The 14461-nt window shown below is 45.2% G+C and overlaps 1 protein-coding gene across 5 annotated transcripts in view; it reads left to right on the top strand.

The window, feature by feature from the left end:
• Window positions 1-67: 67 nt before the first annotated feature.
• znf106a (zinc finger protein 106a) overlaps window positions 68-14461 on the top strand; it is a 47676-nt gene continuing 33282 nt past the window's right edge. For 2 of the 5 annotated variants that reach the window (XM_060934274.1, XM_060934269.1), the window contains exons 1-3: window positions 292-390; window positions 4750-4852; window positions 5572-5633. In XM_060934274.1, coding sequence (XP_060790257.1) covers window positions 4799-4852; window positions 5572-5633 — 116 coding nt within the window. In that variant the 5' untranslated portion in view covers window positions 292-390; window positions 4750-4798. Of the gene's footprint in view, window positions 127-291; window positions 391-4331; window positions 4381-4442; window positions 4511-4749; window positions 4853-5571; window positions 5634-14461 lie in introns of those variants that run through there. The other 3 variants (XM_060934271.1, XM_060934273.1, XM_060934272.1) reach the window with 3 other exon arrangements.

The following is a 14461-nucleotide window of genomic DNA, read 5'->3' as shown; positions in this document are numbered from 1 at the left end:
CATGAAACGTGTTTGTCGCGTGCGTCTTTCTTTCTTAGGGACTGTTATTTTGAAAGCTGTGTGTCTGAATCAGAGTCACTTTATTAGTTTGGTGGATATTAAAGCGAAAAAGAATCACGTCTCAGGGTAGGTGAAGGTGTTTATGATGGGGTAAAACGTTTTCAAACTAAACAAATAGGAATTCCGATGAAGTGCAAACAATTCTGCTTAAATTAAGAAGTATTAATGATAGAAAAAGTATCATCTCTTCTTCCGCCTGTTTGACGCGCGTGCACTTCCGGCTGGCTAAGCTGCATGGTGTTTGCTAAAGGAGCTAGCTGTGTTGTTAGCTAACTGAGTTCTAACCAAAACGTCGCGTATTTTACAAGTTTGATTTAACTTGCTTATATGGTATGTGTGTCTTCTGTCTTTTTATGGCGTTTTTATCTAGATAACTAGCTAACCTGGTATTTTATATCCTTTGTGTAGCATTAGCTTTACTGTTCTAGAGCTAAGAAGCATGTAGACTGAATGCCGGGTTATTGTATAGAAGTGGGCGTGTAATAAAGTCACTCTGATTTTAATATAACTTCATGAGCTCCAGCAATGAAAAAGCAGTTTTGCTGTGAGAACAATCAGAATTCATCACTTAATTATCACTCTCCAGGCGTAAATAGATATTTTTTACTAATTGTGTTTAACCATCCATTTTCTCTTCGGAGCTCTAATGTCTCAAAATTGTGAAGCTGCGGTCTTAATTTCCATCATGGTTTTTGTTTTATCATTATATATCTTTCACATCATGCTGTAGAACAGGGGGAGATGTCTGAGTCAGAACTCTAACCTCACACTTTCATTCTGTAACATTAATGCACTTTGTCTCTGAACTGCAATTTTGCACATTTCAAGGCCATGTCGTACATCTCCGTTATGTGAACCTTTTATTGCACATTCGAGCTCTCGCTATACAGCTTGGTTATTGACTTGGCCCATTACACACGTTCTCTCACGCATTCTTTCTCATGTCTCTTTTCCATCTTCATCATGTGACCTATTTTTGCACATTCCGGACATACAGTACTGTGCAGCTTGGACTTAAACAACTCATCTCATCTCATTATCTCTAGCCGCTTTATCCTGTTCTACAGGGTCGCAGGCGAGCTGGAGCCTATCCCAGCTGACTATGGGCGAAAGGCGGGGTACACCCTGGACAAGTCGCCAGGTCATTACAGGGCTGACACAGACAACCATTCACACTCACATTCACACCTACGGTCAATTTAGAGTCACCAGTTAACCTAACCTGCATGTCTTTGGACTGTGGGGGAAACCGGAGCACCCGGAGGAAACCCACGCGGACACGGGGAGAACATGCAAACTCCGCACAGAAAGGCCCTCGCCGGCCGCGGGGCTTGAACCCGGACCTTCTTGCTGTGAGGCGACAGCGCTAACCACTACACCACCGTGCCGCCCCTTAAACAACTCCTGCACATAAATATGTCCACATTTCAGATTCTTCTTTTTTTTTAATTCTGTGCATATAGCTAAATTCTTCTGTTCAAGCACCAATCACCAAAGCAAATTCCTTGTACATGAGAACGTACTTGGCAGTAAATTTGATTATGATTTTGACACCGAAACATGAGATTCCATGAAGCACATTCCCTTGATATTGAGCTTTTTCTCTTCCCTGATTCCACACCTTTACACTGAACTCCGCCCTTAGTCTCAGTGTCGCACTGAAGAGGCCATCGGGGATGGTTGCCCTTTTTACCTTTGAAAATCAATGTAGAGTAGAAGGAGTGAATGTATGCCAGAAAATCCAAAACGACCTTCACTGTGGTTAATAGGTGTGTTTGTAGAAGACTAGAAGCTCAGAACAATGCTAATGCACTTTTATAACTTTATGATGATGATTATTATTATTATTATTAACTTGCAGTAGTGATGTACAGAATGTCTCCCCTGAATCCGACCACATGAATTCCACCCGATGGGAATTTGTCAGCCAAGACAAATTACAGCATCTGGCCTGAATGTGAATGTTGAAAATGATTAAAAAGGCCTTGTACGTGTCGTCTGGGACGTTCGGTAACACCCCAGTGAAAGTTAGTGTGTCGTCATTTTTTATTTTTTGTATTTTCTTGCCTAGTTTGACATGTTCCTCGACATTCCTTCTCTAGCCTCCCTGATGACACACAAAGATGTGAATGATTGATCAGGGTCAAACTTGTGTTGCTAATCTCCTGACCAAGATGCAGGAAGAATTTGACACTAATCTGACATGGCGACCATCATGAAAGATAAAAACATTGTGTAGTCAGATCTCAATGCAAGACTCAATTTTATGATTATAAAAGTTTTCCGAAGTAAAATTGATGTTTACATATTTGTTAAACCCTTATTAGTCCAATAATGACTCCAATCAAATCCAAAAATATTGCACAAGGCATTTAATATATTGCATACAATAGACTAGATGTTATACACGCTGGGATAAAAGGGTAGGGATAATAATCATGGCTGTAAATATCTGATGCAAGCTTGACAAAACATATATCCTATGTTTCTGATTTATTACAATTTCATTTTAGGAATATACTTTATGAACTTTTTCAATTTTTTTATATAATGCTGATATCACAGCTCTGAGCATCATATGATCACTGTTATCAACTTCATTGCATTTTTTTTTTTGTGTGTGTGTGTGTGTGTGTGTGAGAGAGAGATTGCACATGAAAAACACCATATTACTGATTTGATACTGACATCCTATTAGTAATTGAGAGTCTCTCTGCAAAGGTCTGTTGATTGCTCATAGGAAACGTCAGAGATAGCATTGTCTTGCTAAAAGAAGGAAGGACTTCTCTGAAAAAGATTTTGTCTGGATGGCAGCATGTTTCTCCAAAACCTGTATATATCATTCAGCATTAATGGTGTCTTCCCAGATGGGCAAACTACCTGTGCCATGTGCACTAATTAACCCATACCATCACAGATGCTGGCTTTTGAACTGTGCGCTGCTAACAAGCCGGATGGTCCCTCTCCTCTTCCCGAGGACACGGCGTCTACGATTTACAAAAATAATTAAAAAATTTGTTTCGTCAAATCACAGGACAGTTTTCCACTTCGCCTCAGTCCATCATAAAAGAGCTTGGGCCCAGAGAAGGTGGCTGTGTTTCTGGTTACTGTTTATATATAGTTTTAACTTGCATTTGTGGATGCAGTGACCAACTGTTTTCACAGACGATGGTTTTCTGAAGTATTCCTGAGCTCATACAGTGATTTCCACTACAAGCACGTGTCTGCTTTTAATGTAGACCTGAAGATCACAGGCATCCAATGTTGCAGTTTTTAGCCTTTCCCTTTGTGTACAGAGGTTCCTCCAGATTCTCTGAATCTTTTAATATTACGGTACTATGTACCATACATGATGTGATCCCCAAATTCTTTGCAATTTTACATTGAGGAACGTTGTTCTTAAATTGTTGCACTGTTTGCCCACGCAGTCTTTCACAGAGCGGTGAGCCCCTCCCTATCTTTACTTCTGAGATAAGCCTAGGTCACAACCGGCCATATGTGCTCCTACAGCCGGTCTACATGCAAAAAACACAAGAAACGCACGGAGGGCGCGCGTGTGACATGCTGATTTTCGAGCCATAGACTGGCCGCAGAGGTTCTTTGTCATGTCAAACAAACTCTACGGGCGCTTACGTTTTTTTCAGGTTGCAAGACAAACTTACGGCCAACGTGCGTCTTTCTCCACAAACAAAAAAAAAACCGCAGCGATTTGGGAAATGCCAAAAATCGCACAGCCAAAAAATCGTACGTCCGGTTGTGACCTAGGCTATACTCAGCCACTCTGGGATGCTCTTTTTATACCCAATCATGTTACTGACCTGTTGCCAATTAACTTTTTTTTTTTTTTTAACTTTCCAGTCTTTTGTTGCCCCTGTCCAAACTTTTTTGAAACATTTTGCTGGCACTAGATTCAAAATAAGCCTATATTTTCCAGAAAACATAAGCTTTTCCAGTTTCAACCTTTTGATATTGTACTATTTTCAGTGAAGTATAGGGTTTCCATGATTTGCAAATTATTGCATTCTGTTTTTATTTACATTTTTACAGTATCCCAACTTTTTTGTAATTGGGGGTTGTATATCCTTAATAGCGCTACATTTTTAATTTGATTTCAAGACTTTCAGCCTTCTAATGATTCATGGAGAAATGAAAACTGCAGGACTAGACAAGCACTCAGCTGAGAAGTCATATGGTACATTGAAGGTTGTGTGTATTTATGCTGTAACAGGCACCGTGTGACCTGCCATTTGAGGACTTTTCCAGAACACACTCCAGGGCATCAGACTTGCCCAGACACAGTAGTGGTCTGCATTTAGTCCAGTGAGTGGCGTACACTCTCATGACCTTTACACTGGCAGTGGCGCTGGAGAAACTGGCCTCGAGGTTTTTCCAGTGTCATGCATAGTGCTGTCTGAGCTGACTCCTGATACATGTGTTGATGTATAATTAGGTAGATAAATAAGTCAGAGTATTTGTTGTGCAAGCAGATAACTGAGAAAGGACCCATTTCCTTGAATTTGTTTACGTGGAAGTTAATCCTCTACCAGTTCATTATATAATCACTATTGGTGTTACAGTCTTTCTAAATGCAAATATTTGAATGTAGTGTGACCTAACAATAACTGCAGTTGCTTACAATTTAACAGCTTGCTCAGACAGTTTTACAAGTTAACAAGTTCTTCTGTCCAGATATGGAGCACGTATCTATTATGGGCTAATAACTACCATCACCACCATCATGGGGAAAACCCAGACCTGCATCTTGTGTGAAATTGTCTACAACTCCAAACAGGTGAAGCTGGCTTCCTATTTATGCATCTTTTTTTCTGTAGATAGTGCCTACCTGTGATTTAAGTTAATGAGATGAGAAAGCTGTAATAGCCTTTCTGACTTTTGCATGGTTCAAGATCACATGTACAGATGGGTGACAAAGGAACAATCAGTGGCTGTGTTATGCCGTAGAGGCATTTTGCTGGCATGATTTTGGTCTGCTTGTCTCCTTAGAGGGAAGAGTTACTGAAAATCCATGCGAAGTTATTTGACTGATCACGTTTATGATAAAACGTTTCTGTCCTTATGGGACTTGTCTCTCTTAATCGCATGCTATGGCCTCTGCAGTCACCAGATCTTAATTCAGTTGAGCTTAATAGGAGATTTAGTGTTCCCTAACATCATTAAAAAAAAACATACTCAGAAATTATCATTTGGAAGAATTGTGTTCATCAGTCCAGTACAGTTCCACAGACATGGAGTCTATCTCAAGATGCATTGAAGCTAATCTTGTGGATTATAGTTGCCCAAAACCCTACTAAGTCTCCTTCTGTTACTTTTTCAGTTGTTTATTACCCACCTGTATGAATTACATCATCGACCAGTTTTTCCACACGTTCACATTTTAAATAAAGCACCTTTTCATGAGTATAGAATAGATCAGTTGCAGCTTTTATTAACCTTTAACTGGTTCTAACCTAGTTTTAACCTTTTATTGCTGTCTCCTGTTTTCACCAAAAGGAGGTGGATGAGCATATGAGAAGTATGCTGCATCATCGTGAGCTGGAGAAGCTTAAAGGCCGGTAAGAGACTGCATTCCGATACTCTGTCATGAGTTTTGCACAGTGATGACTATTGGGCCATTATTAAAAAATGTTCTGTTTCCGGTCCACCGGCCGGGTGAGTGCCGTTTGTGCGGTTTAAATTTTTTTTTTTTTTTAACTCCGGTTTTTAGACTTTTTTTTAAAAGATATTTTTTGGGCTTTTATCACCTTTATTGGATAGGACAGTGTAGAGACAGGAAATGAGCAGGAGAGAGAGAGACGGAGAGGGATCGGGAAATGACCTCGGGTCGGAATCGAACCCGGGTCCCCGGATTTATGCTGTGGTGCCTTATCCACCTGAGCCATGACACCCCCAGATTTTTCGACATTTTTTCAGGTTCGTAAATCTAAAATCGAACTTGACATTTACGCATTCCCAGGGCTTTCCACTAAGGCTCATACTAGCCAGCCATGACAAATAAGTAGCCAGCCGGGGCGTGTAAACACAAAATAAACTCCTGTGCACACAGTTCCCAGGATTTAAATGCATTTTCCACAGACCATTTATTTATTCACTTTACTCAAATACAAAGTAAAATGGCAGTAAATCTTTCTTTTCTTGCTTATTGCATCATGAGGCGTTCCTGGCTTGTAAATCTCTTATTTTCGGTGCATGACACATTCACGCAGCTGAGCATGCTATGAATTAACAACGACAACGGTCTGCAGTGGCGGCTACACAATTACACACTCAGCCAACATTTCTCCATTTGTGTATGAAAATACACTCCAAAGACTCAGTTTGGTTTCATTTACAACCAACGGTGTCTTTTGATGCCAGCACATAATTGAACGAGAGAAGACTGGTTTACCGGAAACAAAATAAGCGTTCTCTCTGCTTCTGTTCCCTCCGACGGCCCCAACACACTACTGCCTCCGCTGAGTGTGCGCGCCCGCACACCGCATGTTGGGGCCGCGGATGAGTTACTCTCCCTTGATCAACGAAGTCGGCGGGGAATTTGTGGTTATTATCGGTACAAACAGCGCGAATCACAACTTAAATGAGTGCGGTTCAGTTTGACATTATTGTCAGTCCGTTAGATAAACATTTAATTTTATTAAAATCGAAAATTAATATTTAGAGCCTGTAGGCTACAAAAATAGTCATTAAAGTAGCCGGCTGGACTTAATTGTGTAGTTGGGCAGCCGGCGCTTGTGGAAAGCCCTGCATTCTGCGCAGAATATAGAATTGAATCAGCTCTGCGCATGCGCCGTGTGGCACAAAAAAATGGCAGCCACCATGAAGGAAGGAGATCCGGAGTTTTCAAACATTTGCTTAAGTGTGAAATCGCAAAATGGTATTCTAGCGAACAACAAAATAGTAAAGATTCAGAAAAACAAATCATTCAGTGATCATTTTAATAGTGTAATTTCATCCGAACTAGGCCTAACGGTCGATTTAGAACTACAAAAGGTCCGTGTGTTGGACATTGTAGGTTGAATTGGGATTAATTAAATTATAAATTATGTAATAATTGATAATTAAATTAATCAATTTATAAATAAAGATCAGTCTCATAAAATCTTAAATTATTAATCTTAACACTCACCGTGAATGGTTACATTCAAGATTAATGGTAGCTCTGTATTAGATGGGAAACCCAGTTGTATACAAAAGCTAAATTCTGAAGGAAAAAGGAGTTCTAAATAGTTGACCTTGTGAATAAACAACAGGAACAAGTAAAATGCAATTCAATTTTATTAGCTTTTATTTGTCTACTACTCACTAATAATAATAATCTCAAAATACATTCAATGTCGGCAAAGGTAATAACAAGACAAAACAATGGAACAATTACACCTGGACTATAAAGTTGAGGGAAAGAGAGAGAAGAAGAGAATCCCTTGTGTGTGCGTGTGTGTGGAGGTGTGTGTGTGTGTGTGTGTGTGTGTGTGACCTAGCTTGTCGTTAGCTAAAACAAAGGAATGTTAGCTAAAACAAAGGAATGTTAGCTAAATAGAACAAAGGATTAGCTCTGTGGCTAATGTGTGCTTTGTGTAGGTATCTGTGGGCAGATGCTAATGACTAGCCACTTTGGCAATGCTTAAACAAAATGGCGGTCAGTGCCTAGGTGTCGTATCACAGGTAACTCAATGAGGGAGGTAACAAAATGGCGTCGGGAAATATGGCGCCGGCAGGCCTAGTCGAGAACACAAGCCTACGAGCTAGCGTATCACCCTGAGGTAGCTAGCAATAAGTTGCTAAGGAGAATCTGACCACGCTACAGCTGGATCCAAACACTGCACTTAACAACAATTTCCAACAGACTATCTAGGCAAAGAACTCAACGCGAGAGAGAGAGAGAGAGTGAGTGAGTGTGTATATGTGTTGGATGGAGAGAACTAGGCCTTGTAGCGGTCTAGCCTCGGAGCTTAAAATAACAAACTTGTCGCTGCGCTGCTAATCAGATAGGGAAGCTAGCAATGGAGTTAAGGAAAGATATCATGCAAGATACCCTGTCTAACAAGTTCAAAGAAAAAAAACAGAACCAAAACAAACAATAAAAACAAACAAACACCTTCCGTGTCTGAGCGGGTATGCTAAATAGCTCAAAGCTTAAACATGACCCTAACAACCATCTGAATAAGCTACAAATTAAAAATTTGCCCAAGTGCCTACTCAATGCGATGGAAGTTCTTTCTCCGATGTCCGCGCTGAGGGTCGCGGTCCGAGGAGAGGAGGTTAGCGGCGCGTTGCGTCCAACCGCGGCTAACGAAGCAGGGAGATGGAGGCCTAGCTGGCCCACGGTGCTTCAGGAGAAACCTCCGGTGATGCGTCGACGAGAAAAAGGCTGAGAGGAGCGAAGCTGTCCGCAAATGCCTCTTAGCGTGGAAAACTACTTAACTGTAGTTAAACTTTGCAAAGGTTTAGAATCAAAACCACTATATCGCTGAAACTTAGCGGGTCGTTCAAAAGTTCGGCCGAAACTAATTTGAACAGGCTGTTCTCAGACAATAGCGGTTAATCTCAACACTGTAGGCGAGCGTGCCTACAGTCCGTCCGACCACTCCAGTAGTCAGAACACGAGAGGACGAATCGAGGCGCTCTTGATACAGTTAAAGCAGTTCCACCTTACGTCACATCCGGGTGGAGCACGCAAGGAATTGTGGGATCGTTATAGGGGGCGCTGGCGAGTTACCAACATTCCCCCCTTGGCCATAGGCGCTGAAAGGAGTGATACCCTATGGGCACATGGTGTTTAGTCTGCGACCCACGGTCCCTAGTAATCCACAATGAGGTAGTTCCACAATGAGGTAGTTCCAAGGGTCCTTTCTGTGAAAAGTCTTTCAGACACAGTTCAACAGTTCAATTCATTTCATACAGTCCATAAGATGCATAGGCACTTGGGCATGAAAGCATAGGCACTTGGACATGAAAACAATTACACTATGGCTACTTAACTACCTTCTACATACAATATTTCACACAGCAAACAAAAAAAATAATCAAAACTCCATAAAGGAAAATGGAAAAGAGGGGTTAGTTAGCATGTTAGCAAGCCTACTCTTCAAGAAAGTTAGTGGAGGCCTTAGGCCTGATGGAGAATCGGACAATGCCACGATCTAATTTCTCAGGTGCGTAGATCGTTTTGTCCAGTTTGCGGTGTAGTGTCAGTATGTACCTATGTAGAGTGATGGCTATGAAGACTGTGATAACCCAACCGCTAGCTAGAAATCCCAGCGCAATTCGGCTTATTAAAGATCCTTGATCGGACGAAGGGTTTGCGCGGTTATTCAAGAAAGTGGTAGCGATGCCAGTGGGCTTAAGATCGAATTGCATGGTTTTGGTCCCTTCCAGCAGTAGTTGTGCTTGGAGGGTGGAGTTTATCTCAAGTTCGTGACCTGGGAAGGCATCGGGCATTTCTATCTCGGTCTCATACTGGTCAGCGCTAAGGTGATGGAGGGTGATGTCACCCACGTGAACAGTGGCTCCTAGTGGGACACTTAGGAGAGAGGTTTCGTTAGGGATCTTCATTCTAGTGGCAGTGTTATGTTGATCATATGATACCAGAATCTCAGTTTGGGGAGTGTTGATTAGCCACCGATTACCAGCTCTTTCTACTCTAGTTCCTATTCCTTCATCTTTAATAGACAATTTGCCTGCACACTTCTGCTCGGGGACTTTTGTCAATCCACAGAGACGGTCTGTGGTGTCTCGGATAAAGGGATTGCTGGGGCAGACCCAGTGGATATCTTTGGTAGAGGTGCACATGTCTAAGTTAGGGACGAGGTAGATAGAGGGGTTGTCATCGTGATAGGCTATGGTGGGAGGTGTCTGCAAACGTACGTGTACGTCATTGTTCCAGAAACCTACATTAAGGACAGATTTGATTCTGTATATGTTTTGCCGTTCAATAACGGGGAGATTGAGGATGAAGCCTATTTCTAGGTTTTGAGGGTTCACAAAAATGGGGATAGCACTGCCAAGACTATAAGCCAGATGAATCTGTGATGAGTAAACGTTAGTCGTGGTAGTAGATCGGAGTATGCTGTCAACCATGCTGAGGGGTATCAAATATGGTGGGATTTTACCTCCACTCAGGGTGCTGAGAGAGCTACTTACTTCTCTCATCAGGTCCTGCATTAGGTCTCGGATTACTCGGACATACTTGACTTCGCTTCTCATGATTGCTGCTAGCCTGTCTACGGCATGTACTGTGTTCTTGATTAATGTAGAATGCATGTTAACGGTTAGTATGGTTCCCTGCAGGGTTTTGCCTAGGCCCTGCAGCTCCTCCTGTTGAGTGGTAACAAGGGTGGTTACTTATAGATGCACGCTTATGGATTGAGAGGCATGCAACTAAGTTGGGCAGGCTATAACTTATTGTTTGTCCACCCCCCTATGGAGTGTGGACTGCTCAAAAAGCTTTATTTGGTTGCTATGGACCCATCTATACGAAGGCGCCTGGCTGGGCTTCGAAGTTTTGATGCGGTAGGCGACGGGGGACAGTTTACCGACGATTTCGAAAGGACCGGACCAACGGGGTAAGAATTTTCTGGCTACTCCTACCGGTTTGGTGAAATTGAAGTATAGGACTCTGTCGCCTACTTCGTACTCACGGTGTGTCGCCTTTCTGTCGTAGTAAGCTTTCTGTCCTTTCGCACTCTTTTCGAGGTGTTCCTGGGCCCACGCAAACGTGGCCTGCAAGTGGCGTTGCAAGTCGGTGACATACTGGTGTGCGGTGTACGCAGTGGCAACGCTTAGGTCCTCTGGTCGGTAGAGGAAGTGTAAGGGAAGAACCATTTCACGGCCAGTCATCATTTCGAACGGGGTGACTCCGGTGGTGCGGTGAGGAGTGGACCGAATGGCCATCAGCACCAGAGGGAGTTTGATGTCCCAATCTTTGCCATGGTGACTCACATACTTGCGAAGCATGCTCACGATGGTTTGGTTGGCGCGTTCGACCTGACCGGAAGACTGAGGATGATACGCGATGTGGAATTTTGCCTCGACTCCGAGCATCTCCCACAACACTCTCATGACCTCTGCGGTGAAATGAGTACCTCGGTCGGAATCAATGGATAGGGGCAAGCCCCAACGGCTGAACACATGGTTCATAAGAAGGAGAGCGGTGGTCTCTGCGGTTTCGTTTGGGGCGGGCAAGCATTCCACCCACTTCGTGAACGCGCAAGTGACAGTCAGGAGGTACTTATTACCTCGAGCCGATTTCGGCACCGGTCCGACCCAGTCTATCTGGAGATTAGACCAGGGGAATGAGATGCCTTTGCTTTGCAGTGGGGCGCGGTTCAACGGTTGGGCTGGTCGGAATTGGCAGCAAATCAAGCACCCTTTGACATACTCGGTAACGTCCTGAATCATGAAGGGCCAATAGACAATCTGTTGGAGTGTCTGGTAGGTCGCCTGAGCGTTCCTATGGCCCCCGCACGGGCTGTCGTGAGCGTACTGCAACATGACCCCCCTATGATCTGTGGGCACGACCCACCGGGGAGGTCCCTGGTTGCGTGGTGTGTACACCAGGAGTCCTTTCTCGAGTTTTAAGCCGTTTTTGAGATTGTGAAGGTGATTTAAGTCTCGGGACTGTTGCAACTCTTGTGGGGAAATTGGGGACGCCACGGGGTCCGCAAGGAACTTACGGATTTGGTGGATCACGGGATCCCTTTCCTGCATGGACACCAGGTCGGCATCCTGGGGCAGTCGGCCGAGTTGCACTGTTCCTGCTTGGGGTACTGCGTCAGTTTGACCTGCTCTAGCCTGTCGGCGAGTAATCGCGGTTACGTTATGGCGTGGCGTCTCGGGAAGCCATGACGGCTGGAATTCCCAAAGGGGGCCGTCTACGGCTCCCGCTTTGGCGAGGCCATCTGCCTCATCGTTACCGACTTTGTCAGGTCCTGGGACTTGAGAATGTCCCTTCACCTTCTTCCAATAGACGCACATTCCCTGTTCGGTTACGAGTCGATCGCATGCTAGGAAGAGTTCGGAGTGTTTCACTTCCTTGCCCCTTGCGTTTTTCATGTCCTGCACCTTCCAAGAGGGAAAGTGTGAGACGAAGCTATGCCTGGCATAATTTGAATCAGAGCAGAGGACTAACCGCTTGATGTTCTCACGGGCAGCTTGTTGCAGGACGATGAGCACGGCTGCTACCTCCGCATATTGGCTAGTCTTAGCCCCGAGTCGATGTTGGTATTTCCCTTGTATAGGGCCGTTCGCCCATACGATACCGACACCGGCTTGGACTTTGCATTCATGATGGAATGAGCATCCATCTATGTAAGCGGTGGGGAGGTCTTTGCAGACGTTCTCGTCATAGTAGTGGTGGTCGGAGGGGAGAGCAGGTACGGTTGTTAGTTTGGTTTGATCTGGACTATTCTCGCAGTCGCAATGCTGGCATTCCGCCAGACCTCGGCCAAGCGCCATCTTGTGGTTCTGGGCGTACTTCACCTCGACGTTGTAGCCCTGTAATGCCATCATCCAAGCTGCGATGCGACTGTTCGAAACTCTTCCCTCTCTCAGCCTCTGGCTGTTCAAGAACGAGACCGGTTGATGATTGGTCTCTATCACCACCTTCTGGCCACCAATGTAACTGCGAAAGTGTTCAACGGCCCAGACCGTGGCCAGCAGGGCTTTTTCGCAGTCTGAAAATTTAAACTCCACAGCACTGAGGGGCCGACTGGCGTATGCTACGACACGGCGATCTTTGTCATGCTGCTGTGACAGTGCAGCGCTCAGGCAGTGGGTGGAGAAACTAGCCTCCAAGAAGAACGGTTTGTCTTTGTCGGGATACGCGAGGCAGGGAGCAGAGCAGAGCTTCTGCTTCATGCTCTTGAATGCGAGTTCTTGAGGCTCACTCCACTGGAAGGGTTTATCCTTTCGGAGGAGCTCGGTGAGCGGTCGTGCTATCTCCGCGTAGTCCTCGATGAACTGTCGGGAGTAGTTGCAGACCCCTAAGAAGCTCCTGAGTTCGGGTACGTTGGATGGGGCTTTGATGTCTTGGATAGCCCGCACCCTCCCCGACTGGGGTTCAATGCCATCTGGCCCGACGCACAGTCCAACGTATTCAACTTTGGTGCGACACCACTGCCCTTTGGTGACAGAGAGCTTCGCTCCTGCTCTGGACAGCTGAGACAGAACATGGCGTATCTCTTCGAGGTGTGCATCAAAAGTCTGTGACCTAATGAGGATGTCATCGACATAGATCAAGTTGCCACGAGCTGCGGCATCGCTCATTGCCTTATGCAAGAAGATGTTGAATTCAGCGGGGGAGTTCGCGTAGCCGAACGGACATCGGTTGAAAGTTAACTGGCGGTTCCCAAAGGAAAAGGCCAGCTTGTGTTGGTCAGCTGGATCCACGCGCATGGTCCAGAATCCACTCGCCACATCGGCGGTGGAGAAGAACTTTGCACCCTTCACCTTGGCAAGTTCTTGATCCAGATGGATCATGGGCCATCTTGACAAGGGCACTTGCTTGTTCAGCTGCCTATAGTCAATGGTGAGACGCCACTTGCCGTTCGGTTTCAGCACCGGCCATAAGGGGGAGTTGTAAGTCGAGTTACACTCACGAATGATCTGCTTTTCCAGCAGAGTGTCCAGTGTTTCTTGTATTGAGTCGTATGCGGCTAACGGGATTTTGTATTGCCGCACGAACGTCGGTGGAGCGTTCGGATCTGTTGGGATTCGGACAGTGTGGATGTCCGTGACTCCGCAGTCATTAGAATCTCGCGCCCAGATCGCCTTGAAGTCGTAGAACAGTTCACGGAGCTGTCGTCTCTGGGCGTCCGTGGTCAGGCTGTCAGCTTTCACCAGCTGTTGTTGAACTTCTCGTTCGAAGCCTGGGTACGGTTCACCTAGAGCTGAATCGACGACCTCAGTTGCAGGGGTGTCGTTGCTCGATTGCGTGGCAAGAGCGTACACCAGCATGTGTTTCGGGGTGTCAGTTCTGGTCATGACTATGCGCTCGTCGCGAAGCATGTCGTGAGGTTCGACGCGGATCATGTGGAAAGGAAGAGTGATCCAGGGAGGTTCCACTGGATCGGAATGAGTGTCCGGTGTTGGCAGCTCACCGATGACTGGAATGGTGAGTTCAAAGTCATGGAATGCCTGGTCTATCAGAAGGCCTAAAGGCCGACGGGCGGGGATCGTGATGGCGTCCCGCGTGGAGTTTTGAACCAGGAGGTAAGCGGAACGATGACTCACTTCAAGCAGCGGAGTCCCACACACGGCTAAATCGAGCTCCATGAAGAATCTGAGAGGCTGGAAGAACGCCTGGGGGCTACGAAACTGTTGGTCTTTCATGATGACCAGCTTAAGAGGGGAACCAGCAGTCCTAGCGGGAATGACGATGTCAAAT

This window comes from Neoarius graeffei, chromosome 11, assembly GCF_027579695.1.
Source record: "Neoarius graeffei isolate fNeoGra1 chromosome 11, fNeoGra1.pri, whole genome shotgun sequence".
Taxonomy (NCBI): Eukaryota; Metazoa; Chordata; class Actinopteri; order Siluriformes; family Ariidae; genus Neoarius; species Neoarius graeffei.
This window is presented reverse-complemented; position numbering and strand designations above follow the sequence as displayed.